The sequence below is a fragment of the Cyphellophora europaea genome, assembly GCF_000365145.1.
Source record: "Cyphellophora europaea CBS 101466 unplaced genomic scaffold supercont1.8, whole genome shotgun sequence".
Lineage (NCBI taxonomy): Eukaryota > Fungi > Ascomycota > Eurotiomycetes > Chaetothyriales > Cyphellophoraceae > Cyphellophora > Cyphellophora europaea.
The window spans coordinates 1,312,994-1,332,840 of NW_008481814.1; the positions used below are offsets into that span (position 1 = coordinate 1,312,994).

The 19,847-nt window shown below is 55.8% G+C and overlaps 7 protein-coding genes across 7 annotated transcripts; 3 read left to right on the forward strand and 4 right to left on the reverse strand.

The window, feature by feature from the left end:
• Positions 1-439: 439 nt before the first annotated feature.
• Positions 440-1,912, reverse strand: HMPREF1541_08289 (uncharacterized protein; the record flags this gene model as incomplete). The annotated part of the gene is made up of 3 exons (XM_008722608.1): positions 440-1,167; positions 1,215-1,686; positions 1,739-1,912. 3 exons carry the CDS (start codon positions 1,910-1,912, stop codon positions 440-442), a joined length of 1,374 nt encoding a protein of 457 aa, XP_008720830.1.
• A 2,567-nt stretch (positions 1,913-4,479) lies between these two features.
• HMPREF1541_08290 (uncharacterized protein) lies at positions 4,480-5,178 on the forward strand (the record flags this gene model as incomplete). Its single annotated transcript, XM_008722609.1, has 1 exon — positions 4,480-5,178. One exon carries the CDS (start codon positions 4,480-4,482, stop codon positions 5,176-5,178), a length of 699 nt encoding a protein of 232 aa, XP_008720831.1.
• A 405-nt stretch (positions 5,179-5,583) lies between these two features.
• On the reverse strand, positions 5,584-7,399 carry HMPREF1541_08291 (uncharacterized protein; the record flags this gene model as incomplete). The annotated part of the gene is made up of 4 exons (XM_008722610.1): positions 5,584-6,027; positions 6,149-7,099; positions 7,152-7,214; positions 7,265-7,399. The coding sequence occupies 4 exons, from the start codon at positions 7,397-7,399 to the stop codon at positions 5,584-5,586; spliced, it is 1,593 nt and encodes a 530-aa protein (XP_008720832.1).
• A 648-nt stretch (positions 7,400-8,047) lies between these two features.
• On the forward strand, positions 8,048-9,014 carry HMPREF1541_08292 (uncharacterized protein; the record flags this gene model as incomplete). Its single annotated transcript, XM_008722611.1, has 5 exons — positions 8,048-8,311; positions 8,359-8,531; positions 8,580-8,692; positions 8,741-8,908; positions 8,968-9,014. 5 exons carry the CDS (start codon positions 8,048-8,050, stop codon positions 9,012-9,014), a joined length of 765 nt encoding a protein of 254 aa, XP_008720833.1.
• A 763-nt stretch (positions 9,015-9,777) lies between these two features.
• Positions 9,778-11,816, forward strand: HMPREF1541_08293 (uncharacterized protein; the record flags this gene model as incomplete). The annotated part of the gene is made up of 2 exons (XM_008722612.1): positions 9,778-10,755; positions 10,812-11,816. The coding sequence occupies 2 exons, from the start codon at positions 9,778-9,780 to the stop codon at positions 11,814-11,816; spliced, it is 1,983 nt and encodes a 660-aa protein (XP_008720834.1).
• Positions 11,817-11,886: 70 nt separating this feature from the next.
• HMPREF1541_08294 (uncharacterized protein) lies at positions 11,887-13,593 on the reverse strand (the record flags this gene model as incomplete). The annotated part of the gene is made up of 1 exon (XM_008722613.1): positions 11,887-13,593. One exon carries the CDS (start codon positions 13,591-13,593, stop codon positions 11,887-11,889), a length of 1,707 nt encoding a protein of 568 aa, XP_008720835.1.
• Positions 13,594-17,421: 3,828 nt separating this feature from the next.
• HMPREF1541_08295 (uncharacterized protein) lies at positions 17,422-17,994 on the reverse strand (the record flags this gene model as incomplete). The annotated part of the gene is made up of 1 exon (XM_008722614.1): positions 17,422-17,994. The coding sequence occupies one exon, from the start codon at positions 17,992-17,994 to the stop codon at positions 17,422-17,424; it is 573 nt and encodes a 190-aa protein (XP_008720836.1).
• Between the last annotated feature and the right edge of the window lie 1,853 nt (positions 17,995-19,847).

A 19,847-nucleotide genomic window follows, 5' to 3' on the forward strand; every position in this document is an offset into this window, starting at 1 on the left:
AAATGGCGCGCAGGCAGGCGCGTCGCCATTAGTCGCGTCTACGGAGACAGTGAGATTAAGTCCGGGCTGCTTTCAGCCAGCGACTCCCCTCTAACCACGAATACTTTAAAATTGAGAGCTACAGGCAGAATGCAACAGTCATGGTATCTGGCATTGCTTCAGTCATTTCATTAACATTAGAGAGACGCATGTCCTTTCCTACTCTTCAGATCACCGCTATTTTCATCGCACCAGCGAAAGATTGCAGAGTTCTTTTCGCCACCATCCTGGAAACCGAAACAATGCGGACTAACGCAATAGCAGATACATAGTAGTTCTCTTGACCTCGGCAAGGTCATGTCTCCCGGACTCCGAAGAGGCCGCTCATAACGAGCCAATGCCCCTTGTTTTCGCTGGACTGGGTATCAAAATAAAATGGACATGGTGGAGGGGTTGCCGCTTAGAAGTAGTTGCCCTTGGGAACTGCCAAGAAGACTGCTGTGGCAATGGCACCGATGATAAAGGCGGTGATGACAGCCTGGATGAAGATGGTATCTTGGATGGATCGAAGCGCGGGCTCCTGAATCCAGACTTCGCGATCGAAAATCTTGCGGATTATATTGCGCTTGTCGTACTTGGCGATCCATGGCTCGTCCTCGTAGCTGTTCTTGGTACCAAAACTGTCAAAGGAGTTCTTCTTGAGATCGATCTCTGACTGGGCGTCATTAGGGTCGGCGAACAATTCCCATGGGCGAAGATGACGATGGTGCATGCCGTGAAGAACGACACACATGCCTTTCCAAGCAGCAAAGAGAGTCGAGATGCCGATGAAGAAACCTAAGAAGGCCAGAGCACGCCAGCCACGGTTGGCTCCACTCAGAGTGATGACGATGGCGTATACAATACCACCAACGATGCCAAACACGCCCAGGAAACGAGCAAACGCTTGTCTGGGAGGGTTACCATTGCAGATAGTCCAGCGAATGAAGTTGGGATGAGACTGATGACGCAGGGTCCACTCAACAGTGGCGATAATGTCGCGCATCGCAGAGGGGTGAGTGGTGACCGAGAGAGCCTTGAGGACGATGGCGCGCTCCTTGGCGGAAAGATTCAGCATTCTGTGAGCGTCCTCGGCAATGTAGAGGGCAATAATGCGCGAGATTTCCTCACGAAAAGGCTGAATGGTGACTGAGACTGTTAGCAGAGATATACAGACATGGCTCCGCTTGACTCACAGGGTTGCAGAGCGTCGACCGTCTCGAAGGCGTCGGCAGTCTTCTTGGTGTGATCAGTCCTACCAGATTTCAAGGTTGACCCTTGCTCGCTCCAACCGGTAGCGCCGCCAGAATAAGTGCCATTGACGGAGGGGCCAAGGCTGGGATCGTATTCTCCCTCGTTGGGAGTCCTTGGGGGAGTGTTGAATGGGTTGTAGCCACCCTCGGCAGGTCTGGCAGCATTGTCGAAATCGGTACCCTTGAGCACTGCAGCAGCCTCGGCAGGCATCTTTTTGGGCAGCTTCTCCTTCTCGAGAGCATGCCTTTCGGCCTGAGCTTGCTCCGGAGTCCATTCTGGAGCCAACATCTGGTCTTTCTCGGACAGCTGGAAGAAGCGCTTGACAAAGTCATTGTACCATAGATAGAATTGCAGGTTTTCCGGATCATGCTCGATATATACGAGGAAATCCATGAACTCGCGAGTCGTCACAGGCTATATAGAGGGTCAGATTGAGGCAAGCACACGTGAAAGCAAGAACACTTACTGGACAAGTGCCACCGCTGATGATCTTTTCGAAGGAGAGAGCCTCGGGTATGCCATATGGGCAGGATGAGGAGGAGCTGACGGATTCGCCACGACTCTTCTCGGTCTCGATGGATGTGCGAGAAGAGTCGACATCGACGTACGCCGGACGGCGGTAGTTGAGAGCTAGAACCATGATGGATACTGAGATGAGCTGGTCACTTTGGTGTTGCACGCGGCGATGAATGCCGACGTGACAGAGGAAATGAAGACAGCGAGTCGGTTGCGGTGGAGTGGTGCAGATCCACGTAAGGTGTAACAGAGAGGCGACGTACAGGACAAGAGGCTGTCCGAGATTGAGGGCAGTGGAAGTGCTTTTAGTATTGCCCACACGTCAGTCGCTCGCGTGGCTGGCCAGGTCCCTGGCTGAACCCAAGACTACCGAGTAGGGATTCACACAACACGAGCTTTCATGGTGGAAGCTACTTTGTGCATGCCTGGCCAGCAAAGCAACAAATTGAACCAGGTAGCCGGATTGAGTTTTGCCGCCACGGAACGCCCTTGCTCCGCAGGCATGTCCCTTGCTGACTAGACTCAAGTAGAATTTAGAGCTCTGGAGAAGCCGCGAACCAGAGATGGATGAGGGGGGAATCCACGTACGTCAAAATGCATCAAACACATGCTAAAGCGGAGGTGATCAAGACCACTAGGCTCAGTATGTCGCCCTCCCCCCGGACCACGGACCACACTGCTACCATTTCCATGGCTGGCGTATCCGAACACCATCCCCCTTCCAGATGCCATCAAGAGGCGATCGACACTCTCGAGCGGACCTGCCCTTCGTTCAGGGCCAACGATTTGACACCGGCCCACGCTGATGTACATTGCAGCAGACACGAGCAGGCCCTGTTGAGAACACAACTGTCGAGTCGGGCATGCTACACAAATGATCCAGGGTGGCAAAAAGGTACACCACGACGCCACCGCTTGATTGGGATGCAGCTTGGTCCGAAGTCATCAACAAAGAGGCGGATTTGAATCAGGAACTCCTGGGGTGCAAACCAATCATCAGCACGAGAAAGGCAGTGCTGTACGTGAACCGGCGAAAAGGGCCAGGATGTCGGGCGCAAGCGTCGATTGTGGCGTCTCAACTCGAGTCGGAGGCGCGAACCGCTGCCGCTGCGATCTTTTCGTCAGTGCCCCGACTTCTCCAGACAAAAGCCATGGCCCAGAACAAGACTTTGATTCTACGGCAGAGATCGATGCAATTCCAAGAATACGACTCCAGGACTCTTGTCGCTCTTGGTCCAAAGCACAATGCCATCTTGGATCTCTTGGGCAACATCCACTAACTTGGTGGAAACCCTGGTACCCCGGAAGACATCATTTCCACTTTGGCTGAGACTAGCGACTTCGGGCGACGATTGGCGATGACAACTACAAGATTACCGACTTGGCGGCTCGGCAAAAACCGTGCAGCCAACCCACGTTGATAGCGAATTCGGATGTCTCGAGATTACACGTTCAATCGCTCATGCCGGGGAGCGCTTGAGCCCGTCTTCCAGTGCAGTGACAGCTGCAGCACCCAGCCCGACATTTCATGATTATTCCATGCACTATCTTGGGCCAAGATCATTGGGGCCTGCATCTGGCATCCGACGTCTGACATTTGACATCTCGCCTCTGGTACCCGACCGATATGCTCCAGCGCGATTGCGTGCGGACACCAACCACACTCGGCAAACTTTTACTTCTCCACAATTCAGGAACGATCTGGCTCGGTCGCGTTTTCAGAATGCATCTTTGCACGTGTTCGAAGCCGTTGTGGTGGTGCGGAAAACTTTGTTGCCCCTGAACTTGCATCTGTTCACATCAGAGTGCTTCGACGACTGAGTTCAGTTCGATCCAGACCTCACTAGTCACTACGGAGGTATCTCCTGCAAACATGCTTGACGGCGGGTGGAAGAGCCCTTCCTACGCCACTAACGCCAACGTTCGATGATCGCAGAACCCAGCACTCAACTACCGATGCCTTGGGGACCCGGAGTCGAATGCAGGACTAGATCCGTACTCAGGAGCCTGTATCCACCGAGCTCTCCTCATTCCTCGTACTTCAAAGTCCCAAGGCTCACTATCGCCAAGTGTAAGGCGCGAAGACTTCCGTACAAAGACCTCGGTTCTGATGTTCCGAGGCTCATGTTTGCTAGGGGTCGGGGGTAGAGACTCCAGTCTTGATGTTCCCAAGGATCAGGCTCGCCAGTGGTCAGGGGTAGAGACTTCAGCTTCCATCTGCCCATCTCGATCAAAAGGCTCTTCTCGAAGAGCTGCCAAGGCTGTATCTATTGCAACTCTGGTCGTTCACCTTCCCAGTACCAGGTGGCCCGAAACAGCACGTATTAACGGCACAACAACGGCTGTTGGCCTAGGTCCCCCTTGGCACCGTCTTTGTCTGATTGTGTGCTGCCGACTGAAAGGCATGCCATATATGGAACATTCAACAAAGGGACTCTCGAGTAGGTCCCTACCACCCTCTTCGAGACAAAGAACATACACTGAACATCAACATGTCAGTGCTCGTAACTCTCGCCCTTCAAATCATCAGCATCAACTCTTCGCTCCTGATGTTGCAATTCAGTAAGTCTTTCCTAGGTCAGCTTCTTTCCTTTCCTTTTGTTCCGTTACAGTTTCAATTTGGCGACAGCCGCGTCGTCGAGCTACGACACTACACTCGTTCTCGTCAACCACACATTCCTTTCGCCCACTATGGGTGTCGTTTCTCGCCATGATGGCGTGCACGGCCAGGAGCCGCACCAACCTTCTGCCAAAGCCGAGTGCAGCAACACCACCACAACTGTGACTCTCACACAATACGGTGCCACTGTAACTTCGACCCTCGGCCACAGCACTACCCCCTCCACCTCCACCAAAACCATCTCCTTGCTGCCTTCCGGCCTCATCACTCTGCACAATGCCACCCTTCCCCTTAACAACACTGTTACCACCCCGACCCCCTCGTTCACCAGCCACACCTCCTCAAGCACCATCTCAGCAGCAACAGCCTCTCCCACGCCAGCTCCCCCCTCCGATCCATCCCACCAGGCCGGTCGCGTAGCCGGCGGTGTCATCGGCGGTCTCGCCGGCCTCGCCCTCCTCGTTTTCCTCCTGGCCTGGTGCTGCAAGCGCCGCAACCAGCTCAAGGTGCGCCTACGTTGCCGGCGGGACACCAAAGAGGAGAAAGAGCTGGCCCGGCAGGCGGAGGTGCGGCAACGTGCGGACCTTGAACGCAAGAAGGCGCTGCAGTCGCTGGAGGCGAAACCCGGTGGCGGGTTGCTGCATAGTGGCCTCATGGCATTCAATCTTGAGCAGAATGGTTCTCAACCGGTGTCGAACAGTGCCGTGCCGCCGACGCCGCCGTCGGTGCCAGTAAAGGGTACCGGACCCGGGCGGCGCTTCTACGCTTGAATTGCCTTGGTCTTGCATCGCTTGCGGGTCCTGACTCTTGAGGAGTTGGCTTGCAGCCGGGTACGCAACATGTCCCACGAATTTCCTTTTGCTGTGACCATACGTTTGTATGGCGCATAGGTCGAGACTGTGGCGCTGTAATATCAGCACGCGCCTTCAGGGATGTGCTCCTGGTGACCCGAGGATACTGGAGCGCTGGCTGACTGCACAGGCAGTCATGCTTATGGACCGCGCTGCACGCAGACAATGGTGGTAGAACCGAGCCGCAAGAATATTTTTGAATCTCCTTGTTGTCTTCAAATAGACGCAGCTTGAAAATCGCTTTCGTAACTCATCATAACCTGTGCTCGAACTACCCAGTCAAACCTGTATTACTAGCACAGCTCCCCCCAATCGCCACCACCCTCACAGCACATATCTAAAGCCTTTAATCTCCCACTCGGTCCTCCCCCGCATCCCCATCTCCCTCGCCACCCTCTCCTCCTCGCCCCCGACCACCACAACCCCCCACCTCCGATCCCTCGTCCGATTCCCCCACCACAACCCCGCCAACAACAGCCCCTGACACACCGTCTTGACCGCGTACCCGCCCAGCAACCCCCACGCGGCGGACCGGTATTCCGGCGCCTCGTCCTGCCGCACGACAAAGGGCCCCGCGAAATTGCCCCAGCAGTAGGCGGTGAAGACGAGGGCCGAGGCCGAGGCCCGGTGGCTGTAGCCCGCCATGTTGCTGGTTATAAGAGTCAAAGCGATGGTGAAGGAGACGGATTGCGTGTTGGTCAGCCAGAAGGCGATGAGGCGTGGCCAGGGGTGCTGGCGGGGGAGGAAGGCCATGAGGGCGGCGGATGTCTGGGGTTGGAAGCGGGGTGATTAGTTTGTGTGTGTTGGGGTCAGGGGGAGAGGAGGATTGGTAGGAGGGGGCCCTGTCGGAAGAGGGAGGGGAGGATGGAGAGGGAGAGGAGGGACTCACAGTGCAGATGATATTGGCTGCAGTGGCGGTTAGGAGGCGGGTGTTGGGGACGTTGAGCGTGATGATGCCGGCGATCAGTAACGCGACGATCTGGATGGCGTCGCCCACGGACTTGAGCTGCGTGGTTTTGGTCGTGCTGAAGCCCAGATCGCGGATGATGACGGTGGAGAAGGATTGTAGCACGCCATTGGGGATTGCGGCGGCGAAGGTGGAGAGGAATATGAGGATCGTCTTCCAGTCGTAGAGGGAGAGGAGGGCTTGGTGGCGGTCGAAGGACTGGGACTTGAGGCCGGTGGTGTTGGAGGCGACACGCGCGACGGCGATGAGGCGTTCGGGGTGGGAGAGGAAGCGTGCTGAGGTCGGGGTGTCGCTGAGGCAGAACCAGAGGACGGCGGACCAGGCGATCGTTACGGCGCCGAGGATGTAGAAGATGAGTTGCCAGCGTGCTGGGCTGCTGGATTCGGGGAGGGTGGAGATGCCCATGCTGATGTAGCTACCAATTATCCCACCGAAGCCGAGGGAGGAGTACCAGATGCACTGTCGAAGAGGGATTTCGGCACGCGTGTACCAGAATCCGGTCATCAGTGTGAGGCCTGGTGTGACGGCGGCTTCGAAGGCACCCATCAGGAAACGCACTGCCATGGCGCTTCCGTAGTTGTGGCATTGAGTTAGGAGGAGGACCATAAGACCCCAAAAGAGGCATGTGATGGAAAGGACCTTTTGGGCTGGGTAGCGACCGATTAGCCAGCCGCAAGGATACTGACCGAAAAAGTAGCCTGCGTACACGATAGCCGACAAGTAGTTGAACTGGGTGCCGTGTAGCGACAGAGCTTGTTGGTAGCCAAAGAGATTGGCATAGTTGAGGGCGGTGCGATCCATGAATTGCAAGCATTGTGTCACGAAGAAGATGGGCAGAATGACCAAGTCGATCTTGCGACGAACACGCAAAGCCTAGATCAGGTCAGATCAGGTCTGCGTGAGTCTCCAGCAGCGGGTTACAAACCTCTTTGGATGAAGTGTCTATATCCTGGCCTTGTCTGTATTCAAGGTAGCCCACATTGCGATCCTGGAGCTGCGTTAGCGAGACGATCTTCAGGGATCGGCCGGGCGCATTACTTCAGGGAATACCTCAACCTCGACGTCTGTGGATCTATTGAAAGGAGCTTGACTTTCAGCATCGGTGCGAATGTCGCTTTGCGACGAGGCAGCTCGCTGTTCAACATGAAGTTCGTCTTCCTTGCAGTCAGCCATCGCACACCGACGACCAACTCTGCTCGAAGATGAGAGAGAAGTCAGACGGCCGAGGAGCGGTCAGCCAAAGACTGCGCTTCCTGTCAACATGTCCGACAAGACACCCTAGAGCGCGAGGAGCCTTAGTGCCCGTGCTGCAGGCAAGTCACCGTCCGAATTGCACCATGTCATTGCCTAGAAGAAGAAGATTGTGCTGATACGAGGGCGAGAACTACTGGGACTCGCAGGCTGCTGACACCGAGATTTTTCTGGAACCAAGCCAGGCCTAGATCGCTCCACCAACTTTGCTGCCCGAAGACGCAGACCCTGGACAGATCACGAATTCTTTGATGCCGTCTCTGGGGATGGACCTCGACGCCAGGTCGTGTCTTCTGAGGCAATGGTCGACGACTGCTACAGCGGACCATCGCTTCGTCTCCAAGATGATGCATGTTCGCTGCTTTCGCTTTCGCTTCATCAACCGGGCCGACCAGTGATTGGTTGCCCCCAGTTTGACGCCATGCAGATCCGAGGCCGCCCTTGAGAACATCTCCCCACCTTTGGGGTACGTAGCCAGGATCCGAGGCTCGCCAATGCCATTGTCATCGTCGTCACTCATCAGCAGGAAACGAGGTGGATCAGAATCCAGAAACAGCGACGTGCTTCACAATGACAGACGCTAACGGCTACATCGCAAAACCCTCTGGAGAGTGTTGCCTGAAGGGTTCGCTCCATGATGGAGAGCCGAGAGGGCGCTACGAGACCATCGCTGGCGTCAACACGTATATCTCGTCGCCGCCTGCCGACAAGGCGAACGGTAACATCGTGCTCTACTTTCCCGATGTGTTTGGCTTCTTCACCAATGGACTTCTCGTCATGGATGGGTTTGCCGAGGCTGGATATCTGAGCATCGGCTTGGACTATTTCCGTGGGGTTCGGCTCGCAAACAGGACAGTCCGACGGCCTGCTAACGGCCGTAGGATCCCGTGTACCTTCATCGCAAAGACAAGAACGACACGACGACTGACCCTGGCTTTGATTACGAGGCGTGGAAGGCAAAGCACACTGCCTTCGCGGATGAGGCGACACCTGGATGGGTGAAAGATGTCAAGGCAAAGTACGGCAAGTCGACCACGAAGTTCGCTTGCGTAGGGTGAGTCCAGCTGGAGCGCTATTGCAGACAGGTCACTTACCGGGGCAGATACTGTTTTGGCGCTCCTTATGTATGCAATGAGCTTGCTGGGGATACCGTCACCGCCGGAGCCTTTGCTCACCCAGCCTTCCTGAAGGACCATCACTTCCACCAGCTGAAGAGTGCGAGATGCCGTCATGTGTCAAGCAATGTACTGATCCTGTTCTCAGAACCACTGTTCCTCTCGTGCTCCGAGATCGACCATACCTTCCCGCCCGAGTCGCGAAACAAGGCCGTCGACATCCTTCAGAAGGCTGGCAAACCCTACCAACTACAGGTCTTCTCTGGAGTAGAGCATGGCTTCGCGCTGCGCTGTAATCTGGACAACGCATACGAGCGTAAGTGGTCCATATTCGGGAAACGGGCAGTTGCTCGAGTAAAACTAACGCTGCACCAGGTTACGCCAAAGAGCAGGCAAGTGACCTCCAATCTGGGCGAGAGTAGAGGATCACGTCCCACAACTCGGCCCGATGTCTCCTGCTAACAATCGCGTAGAGCCTTCAGAGCATCATCAGCTTTTTCGATTTCTGGCTCGCACAGTGATTCAAGCCGGCAGTCTGGGTGTATCACGCCAGACGTGCCCGACACTTGTACGTGGCATCATAGGTACATTACACAGGAACACGAAAAAATCCAAGGTAATGAAGAAACTTGTCCTCCACCGCTTAGTGCTACTTTGCTTTCGGATTTGCTGCAAGGCCATATTGCTCCAAAACCATGAAGCGGTCGGCCGGCCTGTGGGTCGAACCTGAACTACCACCTCCATGTATATACTTATCTTGAACGTGCACCTCTCGAGCCGCAAGCTAACCGAAAGCTTGTCGGCAAAAGAACGGTCAGCGTTGGTCAAGTCGACCACTGGGTAGATCGTGACACTGCTGGCATTGTAAGCCCCCAAGGGTAGTGAGGTGGGAACGTGACCCCGGTCGTCTCTAGGTTGGGGCAACGTCTGAACCACCCAGCCGGTCTATCAAGATCTACAATAATCTTGACATTCGTACTAAGACGTCTGTGTACTCCAACTCTCATCAACGTGCTGCTGATCTTCATGGAATCAGCCAGATAGAGTTTTGTATGACGAGATGCATATGCCGAGGCTAACATCGTAAACCGACTCTATACCGCTAGATACGACCTGTAGTCGTAATGAGCACACACGAGTCGAGCATGCCCGGGTAAGCCCATCTAGCGAGCTCCATCGAACAAGATGGGCATCCAGACGGGCGGCGAAGATGGCGAGATCAAGGAGATGCCCAAGACAGGCACCGTGGCTAACAACCCTGAAACGGAGGCACATGAGGAGGACACTCCCCAAGAGACAGACGGAGAGACCTCCTGCACGGTAACGAGACTCTGGGAAGACAGCACCAACCGCGACCGTATCGTGTGGCTGACGGAGCCTCCCATCGTCGAAAAGAAGGATCAAGCAGCATCAGATTTCCCCCGACCTGCCATCACCCTACTGCACACCGATCCCGGCCAAACGGGCAAACACGCGCTGGACACGATCATCATGCGCGGCACACAGCTACGCCGATTCCTCGAAGACACCATCCCAGACATGTCCTCGTTCTACAACGAGGCGGAGCAGGGCATCGCCATCAAAGCACCCTTCCGCCTGCTCTTCTGGCACCTCGACCAGATCGAGGCTGCCGCTCACTGTCCCGACAGGAAGTCGTTGAGTCGGGTGACGACCCTCGTTCTGGACGTGCTCCAGGATGAGTTCCGCGATCTGCTGGCCAAGCGAGCCCGACTCGTCGCGGAGCGCGAGATGAACTTCGACGTCCTCTGGACCGTGTTCAAGCCAGGTATCACCTGCCTGACCAAAGCTGATGAGCACACCGTGGCGGTGAAGGTGTCGTCAATCCATTTCAGTAAGGATCCTATGGGTCAGATTTACTACAGGATCAAGCATGATACCCTGGCGTGGGATGGGTTGCATTTTGGCTGGGACGACAGCTACACTGACATCTACGAGTTCAGGGGGAGACGGAAGATCTTGGATCTTAGCATCTACCCCATCGAGTACCACCCAGACAAGAAGAGCCTTGTTGATGGGCTCGTGGCGCGGGGCAAGAAGTTTGCGCGCATCGCCATGAAGGAGCCGCACATGATGAGTTTCAACGGCGAGGCCTTGGACCGCGAGAGCTCGCCCATGTGGTGGCAGGGCGAGCAGAAGAAAAAGGTAAAATGCTACAAGCACGATCCTGGATATGGGTCCAATTTACTGACGGGCCAAAGATGTCTGAGCGGATTGTATTAGATGCCCGAGCATACAACCACTACTTCCGCAGATACTCGGTCAGCAAATTGATGAAGCGCGACGCCATGGCCGACGCCCTCCTCAACTCCGACGCCATCTTCCTCTACTGCCAGCCGGAATTCCGCTGCTTCGCGCTCCAGCACAAGAAGTGGGCGCGGGCCTGGATCGACGACCTGGAAGAAGTCGAGTTCAACGACCTCGCCTACCCCAGCCTCTTCCTCCCCCACGACTACAAAGAGCTCCTGCTGGCCTTTGCCGAAGCTCAGATTGACGGCTACGGCTTCGACGACATCATCGCCGGCAAGGGACAGGGCATCCTGATGCTGCTGGCTGGGGCGCCCGGCACGGGCAAGACACTGACCGCCGAAGCCATGGCCGAGCACATGCAGCGGCCGCTCTACTCGGTCTCGGCGGGCGAGCTGGGCACCTCGGCGGGAGGCATGGAGAACGAGCTGGACCGGGTGCTGGAATTGTCGACGCGCTGGAATGCCGTGCTGCTGCTCGACGAGGCGGATGTCTTTCTGGAGCGCCGCACCGACAGCGACATACGGCGCAACAGCATCGTCTCGGTGTTTCTGCGGAAATTGGAGTACTATAGGGGCATCATGTTCTTGACGACGAACCGCATCCATGCCATTGATGAGGCGTTCAAGTCGCGTATTCACATTGCGATTCGCTACCCGGACCTCGATGCCAGTACCAGGCGGTCGATATGGCAGAATCATTTGAAGCGGGCGGCGGACTTCTACCAGCATGGCGTCAACGTGGGACCGCAGGAACTGGACCAGCTCTCACAGAAGACGTTGAATGGCAGAGAGATACGCAACATTGTGAAATCGGCGCAGTTGCTGGCGTCGCGGTCCAAGCAGCCCCTTCAGAAGAGTCACCTCGATATCGTCTGGAGAGTCGAGCACGAACAAAGCGCGTTCTTGGAATATCACCCGAGTGCACAACTAAATGGTGTTGATGCTGGGGTTGGCTGACCCTGGTCGCCGGCCGCGCCAGCAGCGTCGCGGCGACACAAAGGGAGAGCCAGTCAACCGAGAAATGCCATCACCAACCATCGTCCCCATTTCCGAACAGCTCTATGAGCCGCTGACACCTCTCAGCGGTCACCGCCTCATCCTCACCCACGACCGGCTCGAACCCGCTGGCCGTGATGTTCACCCAGCTGGGTCTCTCCAACCCCTCAGAACTATACTCCGGCCAACCGTCCAGCTCGTGTCCCAAGATGAAGCTCCGCAGATAGCTCTGCAGCGTCGCTGCGACGCTTGCGTTGACCGTCGGATCAGCCGCCGCCACCACGTCGTCGTAGAAGTAGTAGCTCAGATCCTGGCCGTGCAGGGCCGGCAAGATGGACATCTCATAGCGATAGCTCCGCGTCTGTTCGGACTGCCAGGTTTGCCTGCGGCGTAAGCGAGCGGTATGACTGCCGCCGCTGTTATTGGAGAACGTCTTGGCTGGGAAGTACGAGTGGCACGTGTAGATGAGTTCTCCGCAGGCCTCGTCGAAGGGGGTGGGCGTAATGTCGCCGTCCGGTGTGAAACTCGTCTGGTTCATGTACGTGCCGTACATCTCCTCGAGGGCCTCGAGTGTCGAGTTGGTGGGCGTCCTCGCGAATATGTCCAGCAGCTCGGTCCAAGATGTGGGATGGGCGACTATGGACGCAACGCCGTCGTTCTTCATGCCGCCAGCAATGATTCTCCTGACTCCGCCGGCACCCACATCCGTCTCGTTGAGCACCCAGTCCGGTAGGCTCTTCACCAGTTGTCGATCAATCACTGGCCCGAAGCTTATACTGGGGCCTATCCACCCCTCTGGCTGCGTGTCCATCAGCAAATAAGCATTTCCCGCCGCGAGGTCCTCCTCACTCAGGCCGCGCAAACACTCCACATCCGCACAGCCCGTCGCGTTCAAAAACATCTTGTAGATCTCCGTCATCTCCAGACTTCGATTAACATGCGGCCGATACCCAGGACTGCTCAGCACAGCCTGCTGAAACAACCCGCCCTGTTGTCCTCCTACTCCAGCCGCGAGCAGATGCTCGACAATTCCCGCACCGGCACTCTGGCCCATGACCGTCACGCGCTCCGGATCCCCACCAAACAAGCCGATATACTGCCTCGTCCACTGTAACGCCGCCTGCGCATCATACAGGCCTATGTTAACGCCCAGCTCCGGCTCCGTCTCGCTGCTCATCCAGCCCAGCGCCCCGAGCCGATAATTGCTGGCCACGATGATGAACGGCTCTGTCGCGGCATCAGCGGTCGCGAGCAGCGCCGCTGGATTGCCGCTCCAGTCCTTTGCACCGTAGAAGAAGCCGCCGCCGTACAGCCAGTGCAAGACCGGGGCGGGCGACGACGCGTTCAGGCCCGCAGGCACGATTACGTCGAGGAACAAGCAGTCTTCGCTGCCCCAGGATGTGCCGTTGATGGGGAGCGGTGCTGGGAAGTACGAGGGGATGGCTTGCAGGCAGTTTGTGCTGTTGATTGGCACGAGGCCGGTTTGCACTTCGGCGCTGATTGGGGGAGGGGTCACCGGCGCGCGGAAGCGAAGGGGTCCAATGGGAGGTTGCGCGAAGCGGATGTTGGCATAGGTGCCGTAGGTGAGGTTGGCGGAGGTGAGGTTGGTGTAGGTCGCTGCGTGGCGGGCGTAGCCTAGGTTGATGGTGGGGAAGGCATCGGATGTTTGCGCAAGCGCGGAGAAGGGGAGGAGGAAGGGCGCGAGAGCGAGGAGGACGCTTAAGGCGAAGGAGTTCATTGTGGTTGGTCGGTGGTTCATATCCTACGCAGTATACAGTGTGTGAAGGACGTGTCTTGTCAACGCCTCATGGCAGCTTCGTCTCTTATAACTTGCCTACCGACTTCATGATCGACCTCAAGAGTCGACGAATGCGGTATACGAGCGCATAGCCTCGGGTACCTTACCTGTCACGAGAGCCTCAGCCTGTCTCCGAGCATTGACATCGAGGCTACAGCCTGCGTCGTTGGATCTTTTGGAGTGCTGGTCGAAGATCATCTTGGCTTTGTATCTTCTTCGGCTCAGCTTGTAGAGCTCGGAGGTTTGCTGGAGGAAGCTTCCGAGGAAGCGAGGACCGCACTGCCAGGCTCTGTAGCTGCTTTCCTTGTTGGACTGTTCAATTCTCCTTCTTTGTTGTTTACGCCATACCTACCTAATACGAGCTCGCAGCCCGTCCTGACTGCCATTATCGTCCGGTAAGACGGCTCTGGGAACCCGAATGCGAACCCGAATGCGAACCCGAATGCTCTTCGGCTGACGACAGCAGGCAATGGACTCAGGTCCAAGAGTACCTGTTACTCAAAGAGGTTTAAGGCCAGGAACGATCAGCCGTGCTCGTATTCCGGATGTGGCAATCCCCAGATTCGCGGTGGTTCGTGAGATCTTTGCATACGCGGTCAAGATCTATGCTGGGCCGGTAGCAGTTGGCTGGGCATAGAGCTGAAAGGGTGAAGGACTGCCACGCGTGTGGTGTTGAGTTCGTCCTGTCCATCCAGCCTGGATCGAGAAAGCCTTGGCCGACGTCACCGCGATCGGCCAATGCCAAGACTGTTGAGCGGCACATTGATCCCCTTCAAGTTAATGCAATTGTATGACACTCCCACCACTGTTCCTTGATTCGTCTCCTCGCACTGGATTGGTAAGAGCGCGGTATGGCTTCATGTCTGACTGATCTCAGCCTACCGGCTACATACTGGCCCCTCCCCACGGCCCCCAAGCTCAAGCTCGCCCTAGTCGCGTAATGGTGCCATTGACTTTCCGTCCAGCATGCCAAACCACTGAGGTCTACACCCGCGGGCACGGACTTTTTGGAAGCGTGGTCCATCGTCTCTGATCGGCGCCCTCCAGCCCTACTTGCACCTAGCCCGCATCAAGGAGCTTCTGCTGGAGCCCTCAGACCAAGCATGTACTAAGTATAATTTAGGCCTTCGCTCTCCAGCGCCGGCGCGTCTGTTCCTTTCCTGTTTCGCGCTTTCTCTGCATTTGAACCGTCAACTTGAGCTGACCTTCAACCACGATATCACTGCAGCGCTGGCGTCCACTGCACTGCTAGCGATCCTTGTTGGTGGTATAGCGACCCTCAGATTGAGTGGCTGCTCCTGAGAGGGTTGTGCCAGCAGCCAAAGCAGATGTCCGACGACCGCGAAGCCAGCATCCCACTTGCTGGAGGGAGATCGGAGAAAATCAATGATGCTCCATATTCACCCAGGCGTGATGATATGGAAAGAGATAACTCTGCTGCGACATTCGAGGAGTCAAGCCAGCAAGTGAGGAGGCAGACCACATGGGAGCAATTCGAGCAGAAATCGCTCCAAGCTGAAGCGAAGGAGAAGAGGATCAAGAGACATTGGTATCCGTCAGTACTTTCATTGGGAGGCGTAGAAAACGTACTGACCATTGCAGACTGCTTTTGTTGTCGATAGCCTTGAATTTCTTCCTATTGATATCCGTGTTTTACATGATTTATGACGCCGGTGTAAGTGCAGAGAGATACATATCGTGAACAATCTGACACGACAGCAGTACTACGGCGAAAGGAGACAAGGCTATATCGTTCGGGCAGCCGTGATAATCTTTCCACCCTTGTTCCCAGTCGCTGTCTTGCTGTTATGGCCCTGGGACAGCCATTGGACGAAGCAAAGGGATGCCTTCAGCGAGCGAAAGTCCTGTAAGTGCCCTGGCTTGACCCCCTTGTTCGACTAGCTGTATATGGAGGTCCGCTGTACTAACGTAGCACAGCACCCCGTTGGACATATATCGTCAACATCCTCAACGCCGCAGCCTGCTTCATCTTCACTCTCTGCTATCTATCCTTCAGCGCCATCCCCAAGTATAACACGCCCGTCTGGGAGACAGTGACCGACTTCCCTCAGAACATCGCGTTGCCGTCACTTGCATACCTAACTGCGGATGGGGCCACCGGCAGTGGGACTGAGAGTGTACAGTTTGTCGGGAGTCCCAACGGAAATGCCTCCACTCTCGGAGCGGCAGTGGTCACGTTCGATTACAGCACAGTTCTTACCACTCCCGGGACCTACTCCACTGAACGCATCGAAGACCTTGGGCCGATATGGCCGTACGGCATGACAGCGTCGATTGCCAACATCTCCAACGAGAAGCTCGACATCTCGTCTCCGCTGCAAACTTCCATCGTGATTGAGACGCAGCTTTCATGTGGGTGCTTTCCCGTCCAAAGACAGTGATAAAGCTGACCCTTGGGCCCAGATAATTCATCAACTCCTGCGCCCGGTGTCGGCACCACGCCCCCACTCATCGTCTTCATGGCCTATGATCATCGCCTCTCATTGAGAGAAGCGATGCTCTGTAGCGTCGTGCAGTCGTACGTCGTCTCAGCGTTCGCCTCCAATACCTTCACCCTCTCCGTCTCCCGCATCAGCGACCAGCAGCAGAAGATGTCTCCACCGGAACATCTCGATTCGCTCTGCGACCACGTGTATCAAGACCTCCTGCCCACCGCCGATCCGCCCATGGCCACATTCGAGCTCGCCCTCTCATCGAGCGTGACCAGTGCCCCGAACTTTGCTGAAGACTGCGATATCATCGCAAACTCGAGTGCGTCCTGCCGCAACACGGTACAGTTGATCTATGGCACGCAGTTCGTAAATATGCAGACAAGCGTGCCGGGCAAGTCAAAGCAGGATATCTGGATTGACTGTGGCGCTATTGTTGGCGCGGTCCAATTCTTTGCGTGGTTTATGTATGTCTTCTTCCAGCCTTGATAGCAGCCAATACCTGGCTTGGAGCGTGGCGCAGGTAGGGTAACTCAATTCAATGCCAACGTTTTCTGGCAAGATCAGTCGTTGCTTTCATCGCCTGATCTTTGCTCACTTGATCCGTGGCTCAGAGGGACTGGGTAGCCAAGAATCCTGGAAGTCCGCCGAGGAGGACCATATCCAACGCCGACCGTTGTTGATCCAGCAGCTCGACGCTGCCTTCCTCGCCCTAAGGGGAGGGCGTCTCTCTGAGTGGCGTCACGACCGCCAGCGCCAGCAACTCGGCAGTGCCAGGCGTCACGGCGTCGCTGCCAGGCGTCACGGCCGCGCTACCAGCGGTACCACTTCGAAGTATAAGACTCCAAGCGGCTCGTTTTCGATCGATACGCGGCATACGCAAGCAGAGTAGTGACAACTGAGCCTGTGTCTTGCGTAAGGCTTCGAGGCGTGTGACAACGACCCCGTGCTCGTTCGCAGACCTGACTACATGAACAACTACTAGCGGCCGACCAAATTGATGGGAGGGCGCCCTGAATCCACAGACCAGGCTGTTGGAATCATCTACAGGGGTCGAGAATATGAGCAGGCGGGCTCCTTATGTCACAGCACAGGCTTCAAAAAGTATCTACAAGGGTCGACGATATTGATGGGCGGCCTCCCAGTACTCACAGCAGATCGCATCCCAACGCCTTCGCTATAGATCTCGGAAGGCCCCCCCATCAAAAACAAAAGGCATGGTTCGACAAGCATTTTTCATTCTCTCTCAACTACTCGAGATGCTCTTATGGCTGTCCCCTATCCCAAATCCTCGGTCTGTAGTCGCAGCCTGAGAACATCAAGCACTCTCGCCGGCAATCTTCCTCGCCACCGCGGTCTTCGCCAACATCGCAAGCGTGTAGCCCTTGGCTACCTTCTCCTCGAACTCCTCCTTGGTCATCCAGTTGTCCAGATCGCGCGGCAGTCTGGTGTATGCAAGAGTGGGCTTGGGAACTTCCTCGTCTTCCGAGCTGTCGTCGCTGAAGATGTAGAACATCGGAGTGATCGTCTTCTTCTTCTTCTTCTTCTTCTGCTTGGCTGTGCCGCTCGCATCGCCAGAGATCTTCATGGCGCTCAACTTGTTGGCGGCGTCGGTGGTGGGAGTCACCTTTCTGCTGGCGAGGGAGATGTTGGGTGCGCTGTGGCTGCCTTGGTCTTTTGGTTCGCTCGACATGTCGGGAGGGGTTTCGTTGGTGAGGGTGAGAATTTGTGTGGTTTTGGATATCGGTGAAGTGCTGGGACTGCGATCGAGCTGCAAGATCACAACAGTGCTTTCCCAAGGTGTCTTGTCGGATGCACAGCTGACAGCAGAAGTTGTGGTGGCTTGGTGTGTAGTAGACGCTTGTGCGCCATTGTCGTCGCTGGCAGTCATGTTTGTCATGTCCGCGAAAGTGGAGAGAATCACCGCGGTGATTCAACAAGTTGTCTTTTTGTTGTTGTTGTTGCTGCTGCTGTTGTGCTGGGTGCGCAAGAAGTGCAGAGATTGTTGGTGCCTAATTGACTGACTGAGAGTATAGTGACAGTTGGGTGAATGCCACCCGTGATCGAACATCCACAAAGCATATTGCTGCTGACATCGGACGGGCTGTGGTCAGATACAACGACTGCCACGCTTAAAAATGTGATGCCCGGTGTCCACACGAGCCCTCGAACCTGGCACATGGAACGATAATACGCATCTGCTGCTCACAAAGCACCATTGCCTCCCTCTTCTAAGCTTTCCGCCATTTAGAGTGGTCCTCCGGGAAAAACCACATCCTCCTTTCCCTTAGCCTAGCGTCTATCCTAACTGCTTGACCTGCCTCGGTGGCACTGAAACCCTCGTCGTCCGTCTTGTGATGCGGCTGCTGCAGACTCCACGCCACCACCTTGCGCATGAATTGCTCCCGACGGTCTTGAGCGAGAGATTCTGACCTTAGCTCTGGGTAGCCGTCGTGCTCTCGGCGATGTATGCAAGCGTTGCAGATCCAGTGGGCTAGATGCAGTCGTCAGTATCGAAGCTTCGGCGAACCGATATAGGAGAGGAGGGGATATGAACTCACGAGCAGTAGCCATATTCTTCAACTCTTCCTTGGACAGGCATTGTAGATGATGCCAGCCACCCGGAACGTCGCAGGCTGGATCACGACATCGTGCCATCTCCATCTTGCTCGTGTGGCATGACTTCTTCCTACTCTTGCAGGAGCAAATTAGGACGATAGCCCTTCCTTTTCTTCTTGGAACTGGCCACTGCACTGGCTCGGAGTCGTCTGCAATGAAAGGGTCCTCGTCGCGGCTGGAATATCGTTCGATGATCTGCTCAACGTTGTTGAGGACGCGGAGGTATTGTTGTCCCGTGTCGCTGTGAATATCGTGGGCCGACCACGGCAGGACCTGCTGGCCATTGTGGAAAAGTGCGCCCGGTTCGATGCTTTTGTGGCCGTTGCGAGTTGTTCTGGAGGCATCTGTGGATTTGACGGGAGACTTTGTTGACGCAGTAGTCGGCGCCTTTGCCTCAACCTGTGTAGGCTTGTGATCAACATTAGCGACAGATGAATTTGGACTTTGCTGAAGGTCGAGTAATGGCGGCCGAGCGTCGTGCGGTGAAGACAGCTGCGGGCTTGTGAGGTCGATGACCACCGTTGGCGCGGGAGTCTTGGACACTGCTCGCAGCAGACCTTTGCCTCTAGGGAAGTGACTGGCTAACGAGTCTAGTCTTTGGATAACAGCATCGGCAGCTTCTAACTCAGGCACTGGCGAAGCGGAAAAGTTTCGCTGACGAGCACCGTCCTCAAGCTTCTCATCGTCGCTCTCGAGTATCTCCCAGATGCGCCTCTTGCGGTGAGACCGCTTCGACATTGGAAGCGGTGGAAAGGACAAGCCGAGAGTCGGATACTTGATATGGCAAGCAGAAACGTGACTAGGGGATGTCTGTGAGCGAAGTATGCTCGAATGCCGCGTCAAGGTTGGATGATGTGCATCTGAGGATATGGAAGAGTCGTTTGGCAGTTCGATCAGTGTAGGGTGAGCATTACGCAAGGATAAGTCGAAACGTAGCGACAACTTTTGTGCTGGATAGTCAGATTGAGAGATGAACCGATGCCACTGCAAGGGTGTTGCTTGAAGCAAGTGGGCCAAGTCTTCAACTGCCTTTTCGGCTGGAGGCAGTCGACGGCAGTATAGGTGACAATAAAGACAACAGCCGGGCTGGAGATCTCGACTAAATATGCCGAGTATTGATGATGA